Here is a 22,089-nt window from a genome sequence, read left to right on the forward strand (position 1 = left end):
AACAAGGGGCACCTGGACTGAATGTTTTGTTATTGTGAAAGGAAATAGAGCCACAATAGAGTATTGTAGAGACTAGAGACTATATTTAGTTTACATTTTTATTTTATTTTGAAGGACAAACATTTGGGGAAAGAAATGTGTGTTATTGAAAATTTGTAGTCACATAGAAAAGTATTATTTTAAAGGAGAGAAGATGTTTTGTCATGTGTTAATAACATTTAGACTACGTTACCCAGCAGGCTATGCGGGCGACAGATGGTTGAAGAATGCCTTGCATGGTTAAACATGGAGTTTTCTAGCTGAAGTATATGTTCATTAAAAGTAGTTAAACCTATGCCCCAGTTTGTCATTATATAAGGAACAAACATAACAGTTAGCACCGGCCTGCTAAGTGTCAGAATCGCCGTGTCCCCAGCCAGCCCAACCACTCACTGGACCCATATGTTCACTTGACTACGCATGCTTCTCTCTAATATCAATATGCCTTGTCCATTACTGTACTGGTTAGTGATTACTGTCTTATTTCACTGTAGAGCCTCTAGCCCTGCTCAACATGCCTTAACCAACCATGTTGTTCCACCTCCTACATATGCGATGTCATCACCTGGTTTAAACGTCTCTAGAGACTATATCTCTCTCATCATTACTCAATGCCTAGGTTTACCTCCAATGTACTTGCATCCTACCTTACCTTTGTCTGTACACTATGCCTTGAATCTATGATATCATTCCCAGAAACCTGCTCCTTTTACTCTCTGTTCCGAATGTGCTAGGCGGCCAGTTCGTATAGCCTTTAGCCGTACCCTTATCCTACTTCTCCTCTGTTCCTCTGGTGATGTAAAGGTTAATCCAGGTCCTGCAGTGCCTAGCTCCACTCCCACTCCCCAGGTGCTCTCATTTGTTAACTTCTGTAACCGTAAAAACCTTGGTTTCATGCATGTTAACATTAGAAGCCTACTCCCTTAGTTTGTTTTACTCACTGCTTTAGCACACTCTGCCAACCCGGATGTCTTAGCCGTGTCTGAATCCTGGCTTCGGAAAACCACCAAAAATCCTGAAATCTCCATCCCTAACTATAACATTTAGGATAGAACTGGATACAGGATAGAACTGCCAAAGGGGGCAGTGTTGCAATCTACTGCAAAGATAGCCTGCAGAGTTCTGTCTTACTATCCAGGTCTGTACCCAAACAATTCGAACTTCTACTTCTAAAAATTCACCTTTCCAGAAACAAGTCTCTCACTGTTGCCGCTTGCTATAGACCACCCTCTGCCCTCGACACCATAGGTGAATTGATTGCCCTCCATCTATCTTCTGAGCTCGTGCTACTAGGTGACCTAAACTGCGACATGCTTAACACCCCGGCCATCCTACAATCTAAGCTTGATGCCCTCAATCTCACACAAATTATCAATGAACCTACCAGGTACAACCCCAAATCCGTAAACACGGATTTAGATATCATCCTAGCTAACTCCCCCTCCAAATACACCTCAGATTTTTTAAAATCAAGATCTCAGTGATCACTGCCTAATTGCCTGCATCCATAATGGGACTGCGACCAAACGACCACCCCTCATCACTGTCAAACGCTCCCTGAAACACTTCTGCGAAAAATGCACAAAAAAAAAAGTATAGGAGTCACAAAAGTCAGAAATAGCGATAAAAATAATCACTTACCTTTGATGATCTTCATATGGTTGCACTAACAGGACTTCCTGTTACAAAATAATAGTTTGTTTTGTTCGATAAAGTCCATCTTTATGTCACAAAAACTCTGTTTTGTTGGCGCGTTTTGTTCAGTAATCGCCTGGCTCCAGGGCGGTCAAAACATGCAGACGAATACATCCTAATAGTACCGGTAAAGTTTGTCGAAACATATCAAACAATGTTTATAATTAATCCTCAGGTTGTCTATTGTCTAAATAATCAATAATATTTCAACTGGACAATAGCGTTTTCAATAGAAAGGAAAAACAACGAATGGCGCGCTATTGTTCACGTGCGCAAAGCAGCTCTGCATTCTTCCCCTGTCCTCTGACCAAAAGGTATTTTTACTCGTCGTTTTACAAAATACAAGCCTGAAAGCATGTCTAAAGACTGTTGACATCTAGTGGAAGCCATAGGAACTGCAATCTGGGCCCTAACCCAGAACATAGTCAATAGGCATTCAATGAAAAACAACTCACATAAAAAAAAATCCCACTTCCTGGATGGATTTTCCTCAAGTTTTCACCTGCCATATCAGCCATATCACAGGCATTATTTCAACAGTTTTAGAAACTTCAGAGTGTTTTCTATCCAATACTGCCATGCATATGCATATCCTATCTAGCTTCTGGGCCTGAGTAACAGGCAGTTTACTTTGGGCATGTTTGTCATCCAAACTTCAAAATACTGCCCCCTACCCAAGAGAGGCTAAAGGGTAGAGCTATCGCTTTCAAGTAGCGGGAATCTAACCCGGAAGCTTATAAGACATCCCGCTATGCCCTCAGAAGAACCATCAAACAGGCAAAAGCATCAATACAGGACTAAGATTAAATCATACTACACCGGCTCCGACTCGTGTCGGATGTGGCAGGGCTTGCAAACCATTACAGACTACAAAGGGAAGCACAGCCGCAAGCTGCCCAGTGACACAAGCCTACCAGACGAGCTAAATTAATTATATGCTCGCTTCGAGGCAAGCAACACTGAAGCATGCATGAGAGCATCAGCTGTTCCGGACAACTGTGTGATCACGCTCTCCGTAGCCAATGTGAGTAAGACCTTTAAACAGGTCGACATTCACAAGGCCGCATGGGCAGATGGATTACCAGGACGTGTACTCCAAGCATGCACTGACCAACTGGCAAGTGTCTTCACTGACATTTTCAACCTGTCCCTGACTGAGTCTGTAATACCAAAAACTATTTCAAGCAGACCATCATAATCCCTGTTCCCAAGAACACTAAGGTAACTTGCCTAAATGATTACCAAACCGTAGCACTCACGTCTGTAGACATGAAGTGCTTTGAAAGGCTGGCCATGGCTCACATCAACACCATTATCCCAGAAACCCTAGACCCACTCCAATTTGCATACCGCCCCAACAGATCCATATATGATGCAATCTCTATTGCACTCCACACTGCCCTTTCCCACATGGACAAAAGGAACACCTACGTGAGAATGCTATTCATTTACTACAGCTCAGCGTTCAACACCATAGTGCCCTCAAAGCTCATCACTAAGCGAAGGACCCTGGGACTAAAAACCTCCGTCTGCAACTGGATCCTGGACTTCCTGACGGGCCGCCCCCAGGTGGTAAGGGTAGATAACAACACATCTGCCACGCTGATCCTGAACACGTGGGCCCCTCAGGGGTGCGTGCTCAGTCCCCTCCTCTACTCCCTGTTCACCCATGACTGCATGGCCAGGCCATGCTCGACTCCAACACCATCATTAAGTTTGTTGATGACACAACAGTGGTAGGTAGGCCTGATCACCGACAACGATGAGACAGACTATAGGGTGGAGGTCAGAGATTTGGCCGTGTGGTGCCAGGATAACAACCTCTGCCTCGACGTGATCAAGACAAAGGAGATGATTGTGGACTACAGGAAAATAAGTACCGAGCACGCCCCCATTCTCACTGATGGGGCTGTAGTGGAGCAGGTTGAGAGCTTCAAGTTCCTTGGTGTCCACGTCACCAACGTACATGTATCATGGTCCAAACACACTAAGACAGTCGTGCAGAGGGCACGACAAAGTCTATTCCTCCTCAGGAGACTGAAAAGATTTGGCATGGGTCCTCAGATCCTCAAAAGGTTGTACAGCTGCACCATCGAGAGCATCTTGACTGGTTGCATCACTGCCTGGTATGGCAATTGCTCGGCCTCTGACTGCAAGGCACTACAGAGGGTAGTGCATATGACCCAGTACATCACTGGGGCCAAGCTTCCTGCCATCTAGGACCTCTATACCAGGCGGTGTCAGAGGAAGGTCCTAAAAATTGTCAAAGACTCCAGCCACCCTGGTCATAGACTGTTCTCTCTGCTACCGCACAACAAGCGGTACTGGAGCGCCAAGTCTAAGTCCAGAAGGCTTCTTAACAGCTTCTACCCCCAAGACATAAGACTCCTGAACAGCTAATCAAATGGCTACTGTGGTGTACAGCAGGTCAGCCACCAGGGGGAGACTCGTCGAGGCCTGGTGACAGACGGAGTATACATCACGAGGCGATGGCTCCATCTGCTGGATGTGCCAGGTCTCGACGAGCTCTCCGGCCAGGACTAATTGGGAATGATTGGGAGCTGGTGAGTAATCAAGGGCTGATTGCTCACCAGCTGTGCAAGGCCCATAAAGCTGCCAGAAGGGCAGCACACAGGAGAGAGTGGGGGGAAGAAAGGACTAGTAGTATAGTTGGGGACGTTTGCAGAGTTATGAGTAGGGAGTTCAGTTTTTGTGCCCGACAGGATACAGCAAGACCCGGAGCCGAGAAGACAGTATCCTGCAGAGGGTCTCATGGGGGAGACCTATCCTTTTCTTTGTGATTTATTATTATTTAAATAAACACCCTTCAAAGTTTTACCCATATTGTATGCCTTAGATTTCCATTGGTTGTCATCCTCTATGGCCCTTGTTTCATCTGCTATTGTTTGCCAATGGAAGGAGGGATACTTGCACCTTCTATCACACCAGATTGACCAAGTACTCAAGTAAAATCAGGAGATTGTTGTGTAATTCAACCAACAATATGAAATGTTGTTGGTTTCCTCTAGAAAACAACGGATTAACCGAGGAGCAGCCTGTAGGCTACATGCAGCTATCTGAGTGCACTACAGCAGATACAGGGATTTGAAAGTTGATCACGATTATCTCCCATCCTGTCATCTATCCTGGGTGACAGTCTATTTTTGCTTTAGCTGAACTGTCATAGTTGAATACAGAAACAGTCTGACACCAAGGCTACCTGAACCCATTTCCTATTATATAGTGCTATATTGACTAGTGCAATGCCAATCATTGACATCAGCAATATCCACAGTCACAACATAAGATCAACCCTTTAATAATGGGGACAGGTCAATATCCAAATTTCCAGAGGGAAGAGGCTATAATCCCATTTCATATTGTGAAATCTCCCCAACTGTCTAGATCAGTGTTTCCCAACTCCGATCCTCGAGTACCCTCAACTGCAGCACACATTTCTGATGAATCCAAGTACAAAACAAAACTGATTTAACTTGTCAAAGGATTGATGATTAGTTGACAAGTAGAATCAGGTGTGCTTGTCATGGGCCACAACAAATGCATGTACTGGCAAACACTGGTCTAGGCGAAAGGGAAAGTATAAACATGTACGAACTGCAGGCAAAAGGGTTTCCAAAAGTTACCACAGCCACAAAGTCTAAATTGGCTATAGGTTATCATAAAAAAATTTATGAAAACAAAAATCGGATTTTTGGTGTTCATTTAAGGTTATGGTTAGGCATAGGATTATCAGTGTGGTTAAGGTTAGGTTTAAAATCACGTTTTAAGAAGATACATTGTAGAAATGGGCTGTATGACTTTGTGGCTGGGGTAAGTAGTAACGACCAGCCACAACTCCGATATGTGTTTTCTCAAAGTTCCCGGGATGTCAGGTGTCCTATTTCTATCCGTACACTCGTAACAATCTCATCATTATGATACTTCTATTTGATCAAATAAGCCACACATAGAAAATAAGCCATCGCATTTTTGTGTTAACCAAATTCGACACTCTCTCATTGACCTCCATTCAAAAGCTCCTCGCTTGTTGAGCGAAAAAAACGAAACAACGCCACCTGTTGGAGAAGATAGATTTTAGCCCTGTTTATCCCTCTCCCCTAACCTCTTCCTCTCTGCTGGAAATTAAACCTAGGGACAGTAAGTACTTCTTGTTGCTGTCCGAGTTGCGACACTGCTGAGTTGAACTGGCAGTTGCAGTTGGCAGTCCAAACTTCATGTAAGTTCAACCATTTAATGTCATTATTTTAGCTAAACGGTATAACACATTGATCTTAATAGTGACAGAATTGTGTTCACTTTCATATTCTTTTTCTCTCCAGTGTTTTATTTGTGGCCTTTTATGGTTTATTGTAGCTTGATCAAATATAATAAATCACCCTCTAATAAGTTATTGGGTTAGAAGTATATGTTTGACCATCAAATTGACGTCCAAAAGTCGTCAAAAAACATTTATGGGTATGTTAAATGTGATTGTCAAGTGTGAAAAATAGGCGATACGTTTCAAACGTTAAATGAAAGTGAAACTTAGTTTTGCGACGCAACATTGTATGCAATTTTTATGTGATATAAAATGTTTGGCCTTCTAATTAACATACGAACCATCTACGTGTGCTGACAGATTAGATACATATACGGCGTTCAGTTGAAAACATAAATTGTTTTTTTATTCGAGTTGTACATCCTGTTAGTTTTTTTTAATGCGCATTTGGGGCCTACTTGTTTTCATTTTGCTATATTCTCAATTTCAGAGGTCACCATGGAGAGCGTCGAAAGTGCAGCCAACATGGAATTGTCAACAACCTTTTCCCAGGTTGTATTTCAGGAAATCCCCCACTCCTACGCGCCAAATATTGCCGTGACTTGCAGCTACACTCTGACAGCAGCCATTCAACAGAACCCCAGAGACTGGGTGGGGATATTCAAGGTGAGATTATAGATATTTTGTCAATAATATTCATGAGTGGTCTGGTTCATCAGAGATTATGATATGGATTGTATTTCCACAAAGGAAATATTAACCTAATATATTTAACAATATAAATCCACAGTCTGGAATGCCTCCCAGTTGTCAGTCAGTCATGATTGTGTTATAACTGATGTTGTGCTGATTGTGTTATAACTGATGTTGTGCAGGTGGGCTGGAGCACCACAAAAGATTATTACACATTTGTGTGGATAGAACCATCATTGGATCTGATAAAACAGGATGCAAACAAAAAACAAGTGCTTTTTAGTGGTAAGACCATGTGTGCATTTTATCCTCAAACTTTTCAACTGACATGAACATTGATATGAATGATTGTGATCGATTTAGGTGGATTCGTTTTTGGTGGGTTTTAGGTGGATTCGTTATAGGCCCATGTTCATTTCTTAATTTTAGATACAAATGACATTTATTTGACATTCAAGTGATCAATATTATGCTGGCACTGACAATGATGTTGTTATTCTGATAGCATACTACTTGCCAAAGGATGATGCAGAGTTCTATCAGTTCTGCTATATTGATAGCAACGGCCAAGTGAGAGGAGCCAGCACCCCCTTCTGCTTTAAAACCTCAGGGGAACAAAGCACAGACGGCAGCCTGGAAAACGACCTCTTGGTCATCACAACACAGGTACAACGCAATCCACCATACCTAACATTAAAAGTTGATTTGGTTGTGTTTTAAAGACCATGCTTGAAATACTTAAAAATGCAGAACTTTTTGTTAGGCTTGCTTAGTGAAAGGTCAAGGAGATGATGTCCCTCACAAGAACATTTTAGCTAGAATTATCCGTAGGAGAGGTTATGTATGTACATGATGTGCATTTCTGAATCTAGGAAAAGGTAGAGCAACGTGAGAGGGAGAAAGAAGAGATGGTCATGGAGTTGGGGCAACTGAAAGAGCAAAATGAGATTTTGAGAGGAGTCCTGAAGGAGCAACAGCAAGAGATTGATTGCCTCAAGGTTTGTTTTCAAGAAGTTCGTTACATCTGCTAATTTCTAGCCACTAGTCATGTGTGAGAATGGAAATTACAATGTGAGGTAACAGAATTGTAACATTATCTCTGCAGTTGTCTAACGAGGAACTATACAAGGCAGACCTGGAGAAGCAGCAGCAGAAGTCAAGAGAGCATGAACAACTGACACAGAAAGCTAAATCAATGGAAGACTCACGCAAAGGACAGGAGGTAATATTTGGTGAATTTTGTGTCTTCAACACAAATCATCTGACAACTAAGAAACTCTTTCCATACTGAAACATAAATGCTTTTCAACATAACTGGTGGAACTATACTTGATGGATAGATGGAACTTTCCAAACAGAGTAATCAAATCAAAGTGTATTGGTCACATACACCTATTTATCAGATGTTATTGCAGGTGTAGCGAAATGCTTGTGTTCCTAGCTCCAACAGGGCAGTAGTATCTAACAGTTCACAGCAATAAACAAATCTAAAAGTAAAATAATGGAATAGAGAAGTATATAAATATTAGGACGAGCAATGTCGGAGTGGCATTGACTAAAATACAGCAGAATAGAATACAGTATATACATATGAGATGGGTAAAGCAGTATGTAAACATTATTAAAGTGACTAGTGTTCCATATCCATAACCAGTAGAGGTTATGGACATGATTTGAGCATTTCTGAATCTAGGAACAGGTGGTGCAAAGTGAGAGGGAGAAAGAAGAGCTGGCCATGGAGTTGGGGCAACTGAAAGAGCAAAATGAGACTCTGACACGTGCCCTAAAGGAGCAACAGCAAGAGATTGACCGCCTCAAGGTTTGTTTGAAAGTCTTTTCTTTCCACCAGCAGTTTTACTTCTAGCCCCTAATCAGGCTGAGAGGATGATGAATTATATATTGTTCCTGTAGGAATCTAAAGAGGAACTTGCACAGGTAGTGAGCAAACTGGAGCAACAGCAACAGAATGCTAGAGAGCATGAAGAACTGACACAGAAGGACAAATCAATGGATGAATCACACACAGGACAGGAGGTAACTGTCGCAAACCAATTTCCCATTTGGGCCTACCAAAGAACTACTACTACTATGGAGTACATTTTGTCTTGTTTCTAACAGTTTCTTTCCATGAAAGGCTGCAGTCTCTGGCCCCAATTCATAAAACATATTTGGTGAACGTATCAATACATGTGACAGGCTGTTTGTATACCATCAATATTTTTCAATGCCTCTTCTACTCTTTTTTTCCCCCACACTTTCTCTGTCTCCTTGTCATGTATCGAAGGGTGTATTCACATACAGGACCTTCGGAAAGTATTCAGACCCCTTGACTTTTTCCACATTTTGTTATGTTACAGCCTTATTCTAAAATGGATTAAATATATTAATTTCCCCCACAATCTACACACGATACCCCATAATGACAAAGCGAAAATGCAAATGTATAAAAAAACAAAAACAGATATACCTTATTTACATAAGTATTCAGACCCTTTGTTATGAGACTCTAAATTGAGCTCAGGTGCATCCTGTTTCCATTGATCATCCTTGAGATGTTTCTACAACTTGATTGGAGTCCACCTGTGGTAAATTCAATTGATTGGACATGATTTCGAAAGGCACAAACCTGCCTATATAAGGTCCCACAGTTGACAGTGCATGTCAGAGCAAAAACCAAGCCACGAGGTCAAATGAATTGTTCATAGAGCTCTGAGACGGGATTGTGTCGAGGCACAGATCTGGGAAAGGGTACAAAGTAGAGAGAGATGCTTGATGAAAACCTGCTCCAGAGCACTCAGGACCTCAGACTGGGGCGAAGGTTCACCTTTCAACGGGACAACAACCCTAAGCACACAGCCAAGACAAGGCAGGAGTGGCTTCGGGACAAGTCTCAATGTCCTTGAGTGGCTCAGCCAGAGCCCAGACTTACACCCTGTCAAACATCTCTAGATGAGATCTCTAGATAGCTGTGCACCAACGCTACCCATCCAACCTGAAGAAGCTTGAGAGGATCTGCAGAGAAGAATGGGAGAAACTCCACACATACTGATGTGTCAAGCTTGTAGCGTCATACCCAAGAAGACTCAAGGCTGTAATCGCAGCCAAAGGGGTTTCAACAAAGTATTGAGTAAAGGGTCTGAATACTTATGTAAATGTGATATTTCCGTTTTTTTCTTCTACAAACAAGTTTTTGCTTTGACATTATGGGGTATCGTGTGTAGATTGAATACATTTTAGAATAAGGCTGAACCTATCAAAATGTGGAAAAAGTCAAGGGGTCTGAATACTTTCCGAAGGCACTGTATAGTCAGTCGTCTTTAATAAAGTAGTGTAGTGTGTGGTGCAGGAATAACGACAAGCGAACCTGGGGAGCTTTGTGTTCACATTGGTGTAAAAAAAAAAAAGAACCGGCCTGCAGAATTCAAGCGAACCGAAGTCAGACCACCTCTCGAGATGGTCTCAGTTCGGTTCACTTCGGGGTATATTTTGAGGGGTCTGAGTTCCTTTGGAGTGTTTACACTACACAAAATATTAAGCAAATTGCACTCGCAAAAATTGCCTTAAAAAGGGACAAAGTCTGAATCACTTTAAACTTGCTATTTCTCTTCACAAATGCCTGCAGTCTCTGACTCCTATTTGTGAGAAATATGAACGAGCATTGAGCAAGATCAAACAGCTGAAGAAGGAGCGAGAGGAGTTGAAAGAAAAGGTTGAGGTTCAAAGTGTGGAGATTGCACAGTGAGTACTTGTCTCGAGCAATCCATTCAATGGACATATCTTTCTAGTACAACACCTTTCCAGTCATATCATGATATCATCCTGTCTATATATAAACTCAGCAAAAAAAATTACGTCCTCTCACTGTCAACTGTGTTTATTTTCCAGCAAACTTAACATGTGTAAATATTTGTATGAACATAAGATTCAACAACTGAGACATAAACTTAACAAGTTCCACAGACATGTGACTAACAGAAATTTAATAATTTGTCCCTGAACAAAGGGAAGGGGTCAAAATCAAAAGTATCTGGTGTGGCCACCAGCTGCATTAACTATTACAGTGCATCTCCTCCTCATGGACCGCACCAAATTGTCCAGTTCTTGCTGTGAGATGTTACCCGACTCTTCCACCAAGGCAACTGCACGTTTCCGGACTGGGGGGAATGGCCCTCACCCTCACCCTCCGATCCAACAGGTCCCAGGCGTGGTCAATGGGATTGAGATCCGGGCTCTTCGATTGCCATTGCAGAACACTGACATTTTTGTCTTGCAGGAAATCACGCACAGAATGAGCAGTATGGCTGGTGGCATTGTCATGCTGGAGGGTCATGTCAGGATGAGCCTGCAGGAAAGGTACCACATTAGGGAGGAGGATGTCTTCCCTGTAACACACAGCGCTGAGATTGCCTGCAATGACAACAAGCTCAGTCCGATGATGCTGTGACACACCGCCCCATGATAGACCATCTACCTCCAAATCAATCCCGCTCCAGAGTACAGGCCTCGGTGTAACGCTCATTCCTTCGACGATAAACGCGAATCCGACCAAAACCGCGACTTGTCAGTGAAGATCACTTTTTGCCAGTCCTGTCTGGTCTAGCGACGTGGGTTTGTGCCCATAGGCGGCGTTGTTGCCGGTGATGTCTGGTGAGGACCTGCCTTACAACAGGCCTACAAGCCCTGAGCCTATTGCGGACAGTGAGCACTGATGGAGGGATTGTGCGTTCCTGGTGTAACTCGGGCATGTGTTGTTGCCATCCTGTACCTGTCCCACAGGTGTGATGTTCGGATGTACTAATCCTGTGCAGGTGTTGTTAAATGTGGTCTGCCACTGCGAGGACGATCAGCTGTCCATCCTGTCTCCCTGTAGCACTGTCTTACGCGTCTCACAGTACGGACATTGCAATTTATTGCCCTGGCCACATCTGCAGTCCTCATGCCTCCTTGCAGCATGCCTAAGGCACATTCACGAAGATGAGTAGGGACCGTGGGCATCTTTCTTTTGGTGTTTTTCAGAGTCAGTAGAAAGGCCTCTTTAGTGTCCTAAGTTTTTGTAACTGTGACCTTAATTGCCTACCGTCTGTAAGCTGTTAGTGTCTTAACGACCGTTCCACAGACAGGGTCTTGAAAAAGGGACGTCTCTTTTTTTGCTGAGTTTATATATATATATATATATATATATTTTTTACACTTGTGTAACAATGCTGTTCCTCATGCCCCCGTTTCTGTGTCAACAGGCTGAGTCCAAGCCTCAGAGATTTTGAGCAGGAGTCTTACAGACTGAAGGATCACATTCAGCTTCTACAGGTCAGCACACTCAGCAGAGTAATTGATGTAAATGAATGCCTGTAACACACACACACTATTTAAAAGACCTGTTGGCCAATTAATTTAGTGCTTTCTTTGATGTGAAAAAAACCTGTCAATCACAGAACCTCATGTTGACCCTTTCCAGGTGGATCTCCAGAGCAGTGAGAAAGAGAAGGCAAAGCTTTCTGTGGAGCTGCGCAAACTGCGTGGTCTCACACTTGACCTGGATGACTTGAAGACGGAGAACAAGGCCTTACACAGAAGCCTGTCAGAGCAGGGGCACCAGCCACAGCAGGAGATGGTGGACAGTGATTTGAAGGTTGGAACAAGTTGGTAAAATAACTATGTCCTTCCTGTACACGCCATTATGAAATGTAATACTGTCGTCTTCTTGTGCGCCGTCAGGTGCAATACCAAGCTCTTCTTGGCCAGCTGCAGGAGGCTCGGACACAGTTGCACCAGGAGCTGCAGGCTTCCAACAACACACGCAGACGTGCAGAGCAAGCAGAGGGGGAACTGGTGAAGGTCAATGAGTGCACGAATATCATAGTCATGAGGTCTACACAGGCGGAGCAGAAAAGCAGAAAACTAGAGGTGCTTAGAGAATATCTTTGACGCTATTTCGATCCACAGACAGGGTCAGCGATATCATTTTTTTTCTTACCAAGATGTTGTTTGTTCTGGGAAAGTAGTTCACCTGCGAGAGCAAATGAATATAAAACGTACTAAACGTATTCTCTTGTCTGATCACAAGTTCCCTGTTCTCTCCCCTCAGATGCAACTTATAGAGTTCCACAGACTCATTGAGGAGAAAGAAAGCATGGCAGAGATCGCTAAAGTAGAGAAAGAGGAGTTGTCCAGAGAAAATCAGGTGATTGCTGTGAATGTTGATACTCTTTACTAGTCATTTCATTATTTACAATTAGGGACATCTGCTTACATTGGGGTTTTGCCACTGTATTCTATCTGTCAGGATCTCAAAAGAAATGTTGAGAGACTTCGCAAGGAGTTTGCTGACATCCAGGCTGCTCCAGTGTCCATGCAGCATCCCAACCCTTATGGCTCTTCAACTGACCCCACCCCCACTGAGGAGCAGCAGCAAGATACACTGGCTGCCTCTCTCCACTTTGGGAACCCTTATGAGACCCCAGGTATTCCCAATATTCCAGCTGTTGGAAAGCCTCACCTAAATATTCTCAAATGAGACATGAACGCCACTTGTACCTCACGGACACGCCTTCTTGGAAAATAACAAAACAGGTTCAACTATGGCTGACATATGATTCTGTTTGCAGGCCCTGCGACAAACGCGGAGGAGGTATGTTAAGTCACTCCTATGATATACATGGTTATACGGCAGATTATGTTTGCAACAACATACACTAGTGGTTTGGGATCAAAGAGTTGGTTTCATAATGCTCTATAATGTTTGTGCTAGAGTACAGTTAACTATCCAGTCTAGATCCGATATTATTACCACTTATGACCCGTGTCTGTCCCATAGTTGTCCTTGACGTGTCGTCACTGCCATGAGTGCTTCCCTGGCATCACCCCGAATGAGCTGGAGCTGCACGAGGACAGCCACAGAGTGTGCCCCTTTTGCACCCTCATCTGTGACGGAATGGAGCAGACCAAGTATGAGGAACACGTCTACAGCCATGAGGTGTAGAGAAGCCACATCCTCACGACCCAGAGAGTTGACTACTCGTTAAGGAAAGCTGATACCCTACTAATTATATTTCTAAGAGGTGGGGGGGGGGGGGGACAAATAAATACAGGCTAACAACCTATCCACGACATTGTAAGACAAACATTTAAAGGTCCCTGTTTATTACTGTCAATGTTATCGAACCTGGTAACGTTAAGGGTTGTGAATTTAATGTCTGGGAAATCTGTATCTAATTGAATTTGCCTGAATTGATCATATTGTTTTAGACACTTTGATGGTTAGGGTTGACTGTTTATTCTTAATTTGCCTGAATTGATCATATTGTTTTAGACACTTTGATGGTTAGGGTTAGGGTTGACTGTTTATTCTTAATTTGCCTGAATTGATCATATTGTTTTAGACACTTTGATGATTAGGGTTAGGGTTGACTGTTTATTCTTAATTTGCCTCCATCGCTAATGGATAGGACTGTATGGATCTGCTATTTAATACGTTTCCTAGGTTTACTCTACTGCTATTATCTCTTCTGAACTACTGTATGTTTACTTTGGCTAACTTCACTATATTCCCTATATTCCCCTTTAACGGCCTAGTGGTTAGAGCGTTGGACTAGTAACCGGAAGGTTGCGAGTTCAAACCCCCGAGCTGACAAGGTACAAATCTGTCGTTCTGCCCCTGAACAGGCAGTTAACCCACTGTTCCCAGGCCGTCATTGAAAATAAGAATTTGTTCTTAACTGACTTGCCTGGTTAAATAAAGGTAAAATAAAATAAAAAAACCTGCCGCTTAAATGTAAATGATGTGTTGCATAATAAAGTCAAATGACTCATGGTCAAATGATGCTCTCTGATAATGTAAGGGTTGAAATGAGATTCATGTGGGATGTTCAAGCAACAAATAAAGTTGTCTTCACAGTTGTGTTGACATGAAAATAAAAATGTTTTTGTAGCACAAACTGCAATATGCCAAGAAATCCTAAAATGTTTTAATAGAAGGAAATTGAATATAATGACATTTAAAAAAACAAATCCATGATTGACAACTGCCACAGAAAACAACATTTGTAACCTAGTTTTCATCTCCACAATTGCTGAAGGGAAGCAACATCATGTGTACATACCAATGATTTATATACATAATTGGTACCTACCCTTTAAAAATTAAATACACCCCATTTCAATTCAGGACTTTCCCAACAGGCACACATTGTTCTTCAAGAAGTTACCGAGACATCCCACGTACCAAAAATCCTATCTTTCTTAAGGCGTTATCTGATTGGCCTCCTCAGGTGTGACATCACGGGAAGTCAGCTCAGAAAAGAGGGCTGGCAGCCAATACTGTGGCTCTCCAGAAGCTTGGGAATCCAACCACGCCAAGCCCTCTTTCAATAGGTGATCCTAGGACAACAAGGAGTGTGTATGTTAGGATGGTGGTGAGCTAAATCAAATCAAGAACCATGGTTCTATGGTGCTTTGTCACTCCTCATTTTCTTGTAAACATTTTGTTCTGTAAAATATCCTCCTTAACTCTTGGCAGCTTTTCTTTGCATTTCCTCTGTAGGCGACTTACCAGCACATGACAGGCTCGCTCTCGCTCCCACTTAAGACTCTCTCTGATCTCACTCACTGAAACGTAGCCCTTCTTCTGCAAATTGGCAGAAAAACAAATATTCATGACACCTGGCACCATATTTGCATTCCTCTAAATGACTCAGCAAAAGTATCAGAGCAGCATGTTCTGGATCCAAGCATGATGTTGGCAACTGCTCACAAGGAAAAACAAACAGCGCCACTCTTTAATCTCACAATCAGTATTCTGAGACATTTTTGACAAGTCATTTAGCATAATTACTGATGAGGCAGCCACACAATACAGACTCAAGAGGTGAAATGAAAGATTTACCTCAGCCAGCTGAAGTACCACAGTGTGGTCCATGTTGAGCTCTGCTGGCACTGACTGCACGAGGTAAGAGCCTCCAACAGGAATCATCCCAAAGCCGTTCCCCATGACTTTCAGCTTCTTTATGGCCCGCACCAAGTCATCTCTGGAGTGGAGAATAGAGATACAATTTCAACTTCATAATGAAAGTCCACTAAAGTTGATATGGATAAATATCAATATGTTTACATTATTGTATTTAGTATTTATTGGGATCCCCAATTAGCTGCTGGGGAGGCAGAGGCTACTCTTCCTGGAGTCCAAACAGGAAACAGGACAACAAATAAAATACATAATAGACATAGCACTAAATTTACATTACAATTGAGCCATTCAGCAGATACTTCCATACAGAGCGACCCACAGCCAGGCGAGTCAACCACATATCAAAGTCCTATCCCAACCAGGTATCACATACATAATAAAATGCTAAATACAATACAAAATGCATAAAAATGTCCCGGTAGTGCCGTATGGTGTTCTTTAACTTAGTTTTTATCTTGTTTATTTGCTAGCTTGAGTTGGCAGAGTTCAATTTAGTCATGGCTCTATTTAATACTGTGTTTCCCACAGCCTCTATTCTGGACCTGGGGACAGTGAAGTCCTCTGGTTACATGTCTAGTGTTGTACCGAGGAGTGCCCGAACTGTCTGCGAACTGCTTGAACAGACAGTTCGGTACCTTCAACACGGTGCACAAAGACCAATAGTGATGCAGTCAATCTCTCCTCAACTTTGAGCCAGGAGAGACTGACATGCATGCTACTGACACTTTCCCTCCGTACATCTAAGAGAAATTAATATATGCTGACCTGTTTTAGATCAACTGCAATTTGCCTATGTCCTTATTTGCTGCAACTGACCACACAACTGCACAGTTGTCCAAGTGCATCAAAACTAGGGCCTGTAGAACCTGTCTGGTTGACTGGGATATCAAGAAAGCAGAGCAATGCCTTATCATGTCCAGACCTCTTCCTAATTAAGTAACCATAGCATTCGGAAAGTATTCAGGCCCCTTGACTTTTTGTTACGTTACAGCCTTATTCTAAAATTGACTCAATTGTTCCCCCCCTCATCAATCTAAACCCAATACCCCATATTGAGAAAGCATTTTTTGTGTGCAAATGTATTAAAAATAAAAAACAGAAATACCTTATTTACATAAGTATTCAGACCCTTTGCTATGAGACGCGAAATTGAGCTCAGGTGCATCCTGTTTCCATTGATCATCCTTGAGATGTTTCTCCAGATTGATTGGAGTCCACCTGTGCTAAATTCAATTGATTGGACATGATTTGGAAAGGCACACACCTGTCTATATAAGGTCCCACGGCTGACCAAGCCAAGCGATGAGGTCGAAAGAATTGTCCGTAGAGCTCCGAAACAGGATTGTGTCGAGGCACAGATCTGGGGAAGCGTACCAAAAAATGTCTGCAGCATTGAAGGTCCCAAAGAACACAACAGCCTCAATCATTCCTAAATGGAAGAAGTTTGGAACCACCAAGACTCTTCTTAGAGCTGGCCGCCCGGCCAAACTGAGCAATCGGGGGAGAAGGACCTTGGTCAGGGAGGTGACCAACAACCCGATGGTCCCTCTGACGGAGCTCTAGTTCCTCTGTTGAGATGGGTGAAACTTCCAGAAGGACAACCATCTCTGCAGCACTCCTACAATCGGGTCTTTATGGAAGAGTGTCCAGACGGAAGCCACTCCTCAGTAAAAGGCACATGACAACCAACCAGTTTTTTTTTAAATACATTTGCAACAATTTCTAAAAATCTGTTTTTGTTTTGTCATTATGTGGTACTGTGTGTAGATTGATGATGAATATTCTGGGTTCACGCCCAGGCTCTGTCGTAACCGGCCGTGACCGGGAGGTCTGTGGGGTGACGCACAATTGGCCTAGCGTTGTCTGGGTTAGGGAGGGCTTGGCCGGTAGGGATATCCTCGTTTCATCACGCACCAGCGACTCCTGTGGCGGGCCAGGCGCAGTGCGCGCTAACCAAGGTTGCCAGGTGCACGTGTTTCCTCCGACACATTGGTGCGGCTGGCTTCCGGGTTGGATGCACGCTGTAATAAGAAGCAGTGCGGCTTGGTTGGGTTGTGTATCAGAGGACGCATGACTTTCAACCTTTGTCTCTCCCGAGCCCGTACGGGAGTTGTAGCAATGAGGCAAGATAGTAGCTAGCTAAAAAAAAAAAAAAAAAAGGTTATGAAGTGTGTTTTTTTTTCATCCATTTTAGAATAAGGCTGCAACATAACTTTCCGAATGCACTGTATATATTTTGACCGTGATAGCTCGTTTAGTCTCCTTAACTTGTTCAATAGCCACACTATTCAATAATCGACAGATGAGGTTTAGGGTTGAGAAAATGATTTGTCGCCAAAAATGATGCTTTTAGCTTTTGAGATATTTAACACCAGCCTATTGCTAGTTACCCATTCTAAAACTGTTAAGGGCGTCAGTTATTTATTTTACTGTTACAGTCGATGTGTATACTGTGGAGTCGTCTGCGTACATTCAAGGCTTTATTCAAGGTCAGTGGAAGGTCCTTACTAAACACAAAACAATAATAGTCCCAAGTCAGCTACCCTGCAGTACACCACACTCAACCGTATTTGCATTACAGAGACTTCCATGTTTTCTATTGGACAGATATCAGTCCATCCATGATAAGGCAAATTATGTTAATCCATAACAACTATGTTTTTCAATGACATCAAAGGCTGCACTGAAGTCTAACAAAATAGCTCCCACAATCTTTTTATCAATTTCTTTCAGCCAATCATCAGTCATTTGTGTCAGGGCCAAGCACGTTGAGTGCCCTTCCCTAGAAGCATGCTGAAAGTCTGTTGTTAATTTGTTTTCTGTAAAATAACATTGGTCGAACACGATTTTTCCCCCAAAAATGATTCTAAGCACCGGTAACAGGCTGATTGTTTGAATCATTCAAGGGTGCTTTGCTATTTTGGGGCAGCGGAATGTCCTTTGTCTCCCTCCAGGCCTGAAGGCACACTCCGTCTTCTAGGCTAACATTTAAGATGTGGCATATAGGAGTCGCAATGTATTCCGCTACCAACCTCAGTAGTTTACCATCCAGGTTGTTGGTACCAGGTGGTTTGCCCTTATTTATAGATAGCAATAATTTTTTCACCTCTTCCACACCCACTTGGAATAATTTAAAGCTACAGTGCTTGTCTTTCATTATTTGGTCCTTTATGCATGAATATGAAGGCTCAAGATTTTATTTTTTTGCATGTCATGCCTAAGTTTGCTTATCTTGCCAACAAAAAAGTTATTAAAGTGGTTGGCAATATCAGAGGTTTTTGTTATGAATGAGCCATCAACGTCGATGGAGCAGAGTTGACTTTTCTGCCTCGAATTTCCTTTAAGGTACTCTAGAGATTTTCACTATTATTCTTTCTAGAATGTATATTTGTTCCATAGTATAGTTTCTTCTTATTTTTGTTTAGTCGTGTGATTTCTCAATTTACTCTTTGTTTGCCAATCTGCTGTGTTGCCAGACTTACTTGCCATTCCCTTAGCCTCATCCCTCTCAGGCATACAGTTTTTAAATGAATCATCTATCCATGGGGATTTTGGCAGTTTTAACAGTACGTTTATTTATTGTCGCATGCCTGTCAGTAACCGGAAGAAGCAATTTCATAAATGCCTAAAGTGCAGCATCAGGATGTTCCTCATTACACACATTAGACCAACACATATTTTTCACATCTTCAACATAAGAATAATTGCAAAACCTCTTGATCGCTTATACACTATTTTAGGTCCAGTCTTTGAAACTTTGGTTTTCCTAGCTATGACTATTATGATCACTACATCTGATAGGTGTGGAAACTGCTTTAGATCAGATTTCGAGAAGCATTAGTAAAGATGTGTTCAATACAAGTGGATGATTTAGTTCTTGTTCTGTTTGTAAATACACTGGCAGGTTGACTGATAACCTGAATCAGGTTGCAGGCACTAGGTACAGTTTCAAGTTTTTTCTTGAGTGGACAGCTTGATGAAAGCCAGTCAATATTTAGGTCTCCCAGAAAATAAACCACTCTGTTAATATGATATACATTATCAAGCATTTCACACATATTATCCAAATACTGACTGTTAGCACTTGGTGGCCTATAGCCACTTTGCACAAGAATAGGGTTTAGGTGAGGCAAGTGAACCTGTAGCCACATTACTTCAACAGCATTTGACATGAGATCCTCTCTAATATTAAATATGATGATAAATGTTGACTTTCTGCATTACTTAGGAGAGCATTTATTATATCATGTCTGATATTTGTCAGATAGTACTCACTGGCTCACATCCTGAGCAAATTTCCCCCTTCCCTTCAACACTCTGTGATGCAGTTCGTCCAGGGTAATAAGTCCTAAAACACAGAGATGGAACACCAATGAACGACACATTTCAAAATGCAGTGTTTTGCTATGACTTTGATGATGTTCCAAAGAAGCCTCACCTCCATTTCTGTGTTTCAGTGCCAGGCATACTTCAATGATCTGCACACCCAGCTCGTAATAGAAGTCACCCACACCAAGCATCTCAGACCAAAAGCCTTTGCCAGCTGTCAATGACAAAGAAAACACTTAATTGGTTGCATTTCAATTCCTTGAATAAATACAACATATGAGTAAAGGACATTTTAATGGTCTTTTAATGTAGGGCAAAAACAACTTCTATTTTAAACAGACACAGTTGTGATTCTCACAGGCAAGTGGGTCAACTCCAATGGTGGCACACATCTCCTGAAACTGGACCCGGAACTGGGAACTCTTACGAATCTCTTGTTTGTGCTTGCTGGCAAATTCCTCAAGGTTAGATTTGAAGGTCTCCAGCTGTTTTGACATCTGAAAGACCATGATGTTTTAGATATTTCCACAACGGCAACAGCTTGACTAGCTACATGGATTGAATAACATTCCAATGAAGACACACTTGCACACCCACACATAAGCTCAGTTGGTAGAGTATGGCGCTGCTTGACGATGAAAACCCAACTGACATTTACTCCTGAAGTGTTATGCTGCTGCACCCTCTATAACCACTGTGGTTGTTATCTGACCCTACCAGTCACCTATAAACATTTATACATCTTGCCTAAATGGCCGTACTCTTATAATCTCCCCCCTGCACAGCCAGAAGAGAACTGGTTCACCTCTATGTTTCTTCCTTAGTTCCCTCCTCACTCGGGAGTTTTTCCTTAGCTAAAATGTACAGCATGGTCGAGGCATTCGTTGGAACTTGGAAGTTTTTGTGCTTCTACATCTGCATTGCTTGCTCTTTGGGGTTTAAGGATGGGTGTCTGTATAACAGTTTGTGACACTTACTGGTGTAAACTGGGCTTTATAAAATACATTTGATTGATTGCAACGCCAGGATAGTGGGTTGATTCCAGGGACCACCCGTAAGTAAAATGCATGCACGCATGACTAAGTCGCTTTAGATGAAAGTGTCTGCTAAATAGCATATTATTATAATATTATTATTGAGCTTACCTGAACAATTTGATCCTCAGCTAACACTGTCCCCCTCTCTTTATACTTGGCCTACAAAAAAATAAGAGTGTTTTGGATAAGATGGTTGTATTTCTGAAATGCCTTGGATTCATTGTTTACATTTTGTAGATGGGCCCATTCATCTAGACAAGGTTACCTCTGCAAGCTTCTTTTTGGCGATAGCTCCCGCACCTACTCCTCTCCTATGCATCTTGTTGATGTGAAAAAAAGGACTAGCTAGCTATGAAAAAGTTGACACCGCTATTGTTATGCTTGCCAACTAACGTTAGCTAGCTAGGTAGTTTCCAGTTGCACGGTCAAAGTAATTTGTTAGGTCGCGAGGTGCTTTTACCCTATTGCAGCCATATGATAGCTCTCAGCATTCCGTTCTTATTCAATAATAATTTCTATGCACACAACTTTGAAATCGACTCATTTCGCGAAACTTGAGAGCTAGCAAGGTCTATTTGCTTAGTTTAGGAACCCGGAAGTAACTTCCTCCTGAGTTTGACGAGAGGCAATGCCATCAAATATGGCATTGCAAATACTGCCACCTACTGCCTCGGCAAGATACTTCTTCTGCCACCAACTCGACTGTGAACCAGAGATGGTGAAGGAGTGAGTGCATACACTTTCATACTTGTCCCCCATGGGAATTGAACCTACAACCCAGGAATTGCAAGTACCATGCTCTACCAACTGAGCCACACAGAACACCTCCCATTTGGATTTCCCCACCAATTTCATGGTACTATTGAGCCTTGTGTGTCACAGTCTCAGCCTTCTGATTACACTTTCCTCCCTTCTCTCTTGGCCTGAGGACCTCCCTGCCCCCACCTTTTCATGGATCTTATAAAGGTGTCTTCCGTTTCTCTCCCTGTTCCACAACTCTTGCCATTTGTTTTTAACCACTGTTCTTAAGAGCCTACTTGGCGATAACATCCACC

At 42.5% G+C, this 22,089-nt stretch overlaps 2 protein-coding genes across 2 annotated transcripts; one reads left to right on the forward strand and one right to left on the reverse strand.

Annotated features, from left to right (window-relative positions):
• The first annotated feature begins 5,802 nt into the window (after positions 1 to 5,802).
• On the forward strand, positions 5,803 to 14,623 carry calcoco2 (calcium binding and coiled-coil domain 2). Its single transcript, XM_021565013.3, has 16 exons — positions 5,803 to 5,971; positions 6,504 to 6,679; positions 6,889 to 6,991; positions 7,212 to 7,372; positions 7,579 to 7,704; positions 7,812 to 7,928; positions 8,400 to 8,525; positions 8,618 to 8,740; positions 10,329 to 10,444; positions 11,944 to 12,013; positions 12,162 to 12,335; positions 12,422 to 12,610; positions 12,792 to 12,887; positions 12,990 to 13,167; positions 13,312 to 13,334; positions 13,521 to 14,623. Exons 2-16 carry the CDS (start codon positions 6,512 to 6,514, stop codon positions 13,683 to 13,685), a joined length of 1,935 nt encoding a protein of 644 aa, XP_021420688.3. The 5' UTR covers positions 5,803 to 5,971; positions 6,504 to 6,511; the 3' UTR covers positions 13,686 to 14,623.
• Positions 14,624 to 14,648: 25 nt separating this feature from the next.
• On the reverse strand, positions 14,649 to 21,676 carry snf8 (SNF8 subunit of ESCRT-II). The gene is made up of 8 exons (XM_021565018.3): positions 21,300 to 21,676; positions 21,143 to 21,193; positions 20,356 to 20,494; positions 20,107 to 20,211; positions 19,944 to 20,016; positions 15,588 to 15,729; positions 15,255 to 15,329; positions 14,649 to 15,082 (listed from the first exon to the last, which is right to left on the reverse strand). Exons 1-8 carry the CDS (start codon positions 21,351 to 21,353, stop codon positions 14,945 to 14,947), a joined length of 777 nt encoding a protein of 258 aa, XP_021420693.1. The 5' UTR covers positions 21,354 to 21,676; the 3' UTR covers positions 14,649 to 14,944.
• Between the last annotated feature and the right edge of the window lie 413 nt (positions 21,677 to 22,089).

This window comes from Oncorhynchus mykiss, chromosome 16 (assembly GCF_057628025.1).
Source record: "Oncorhynchus mykiss isolate SJ-2025 chromosome 16, ASM5762802v1, whole genome shotgun sequence".
In the NCBI taxonomy this organism is placed as follows: domain Eukaryota; kingdom Metazoa; phylum Chordata; class Actinopteri; order Salmoniformes; family Salmonidae; genus Oncorhynchus; species Oncorhynchus mykiss.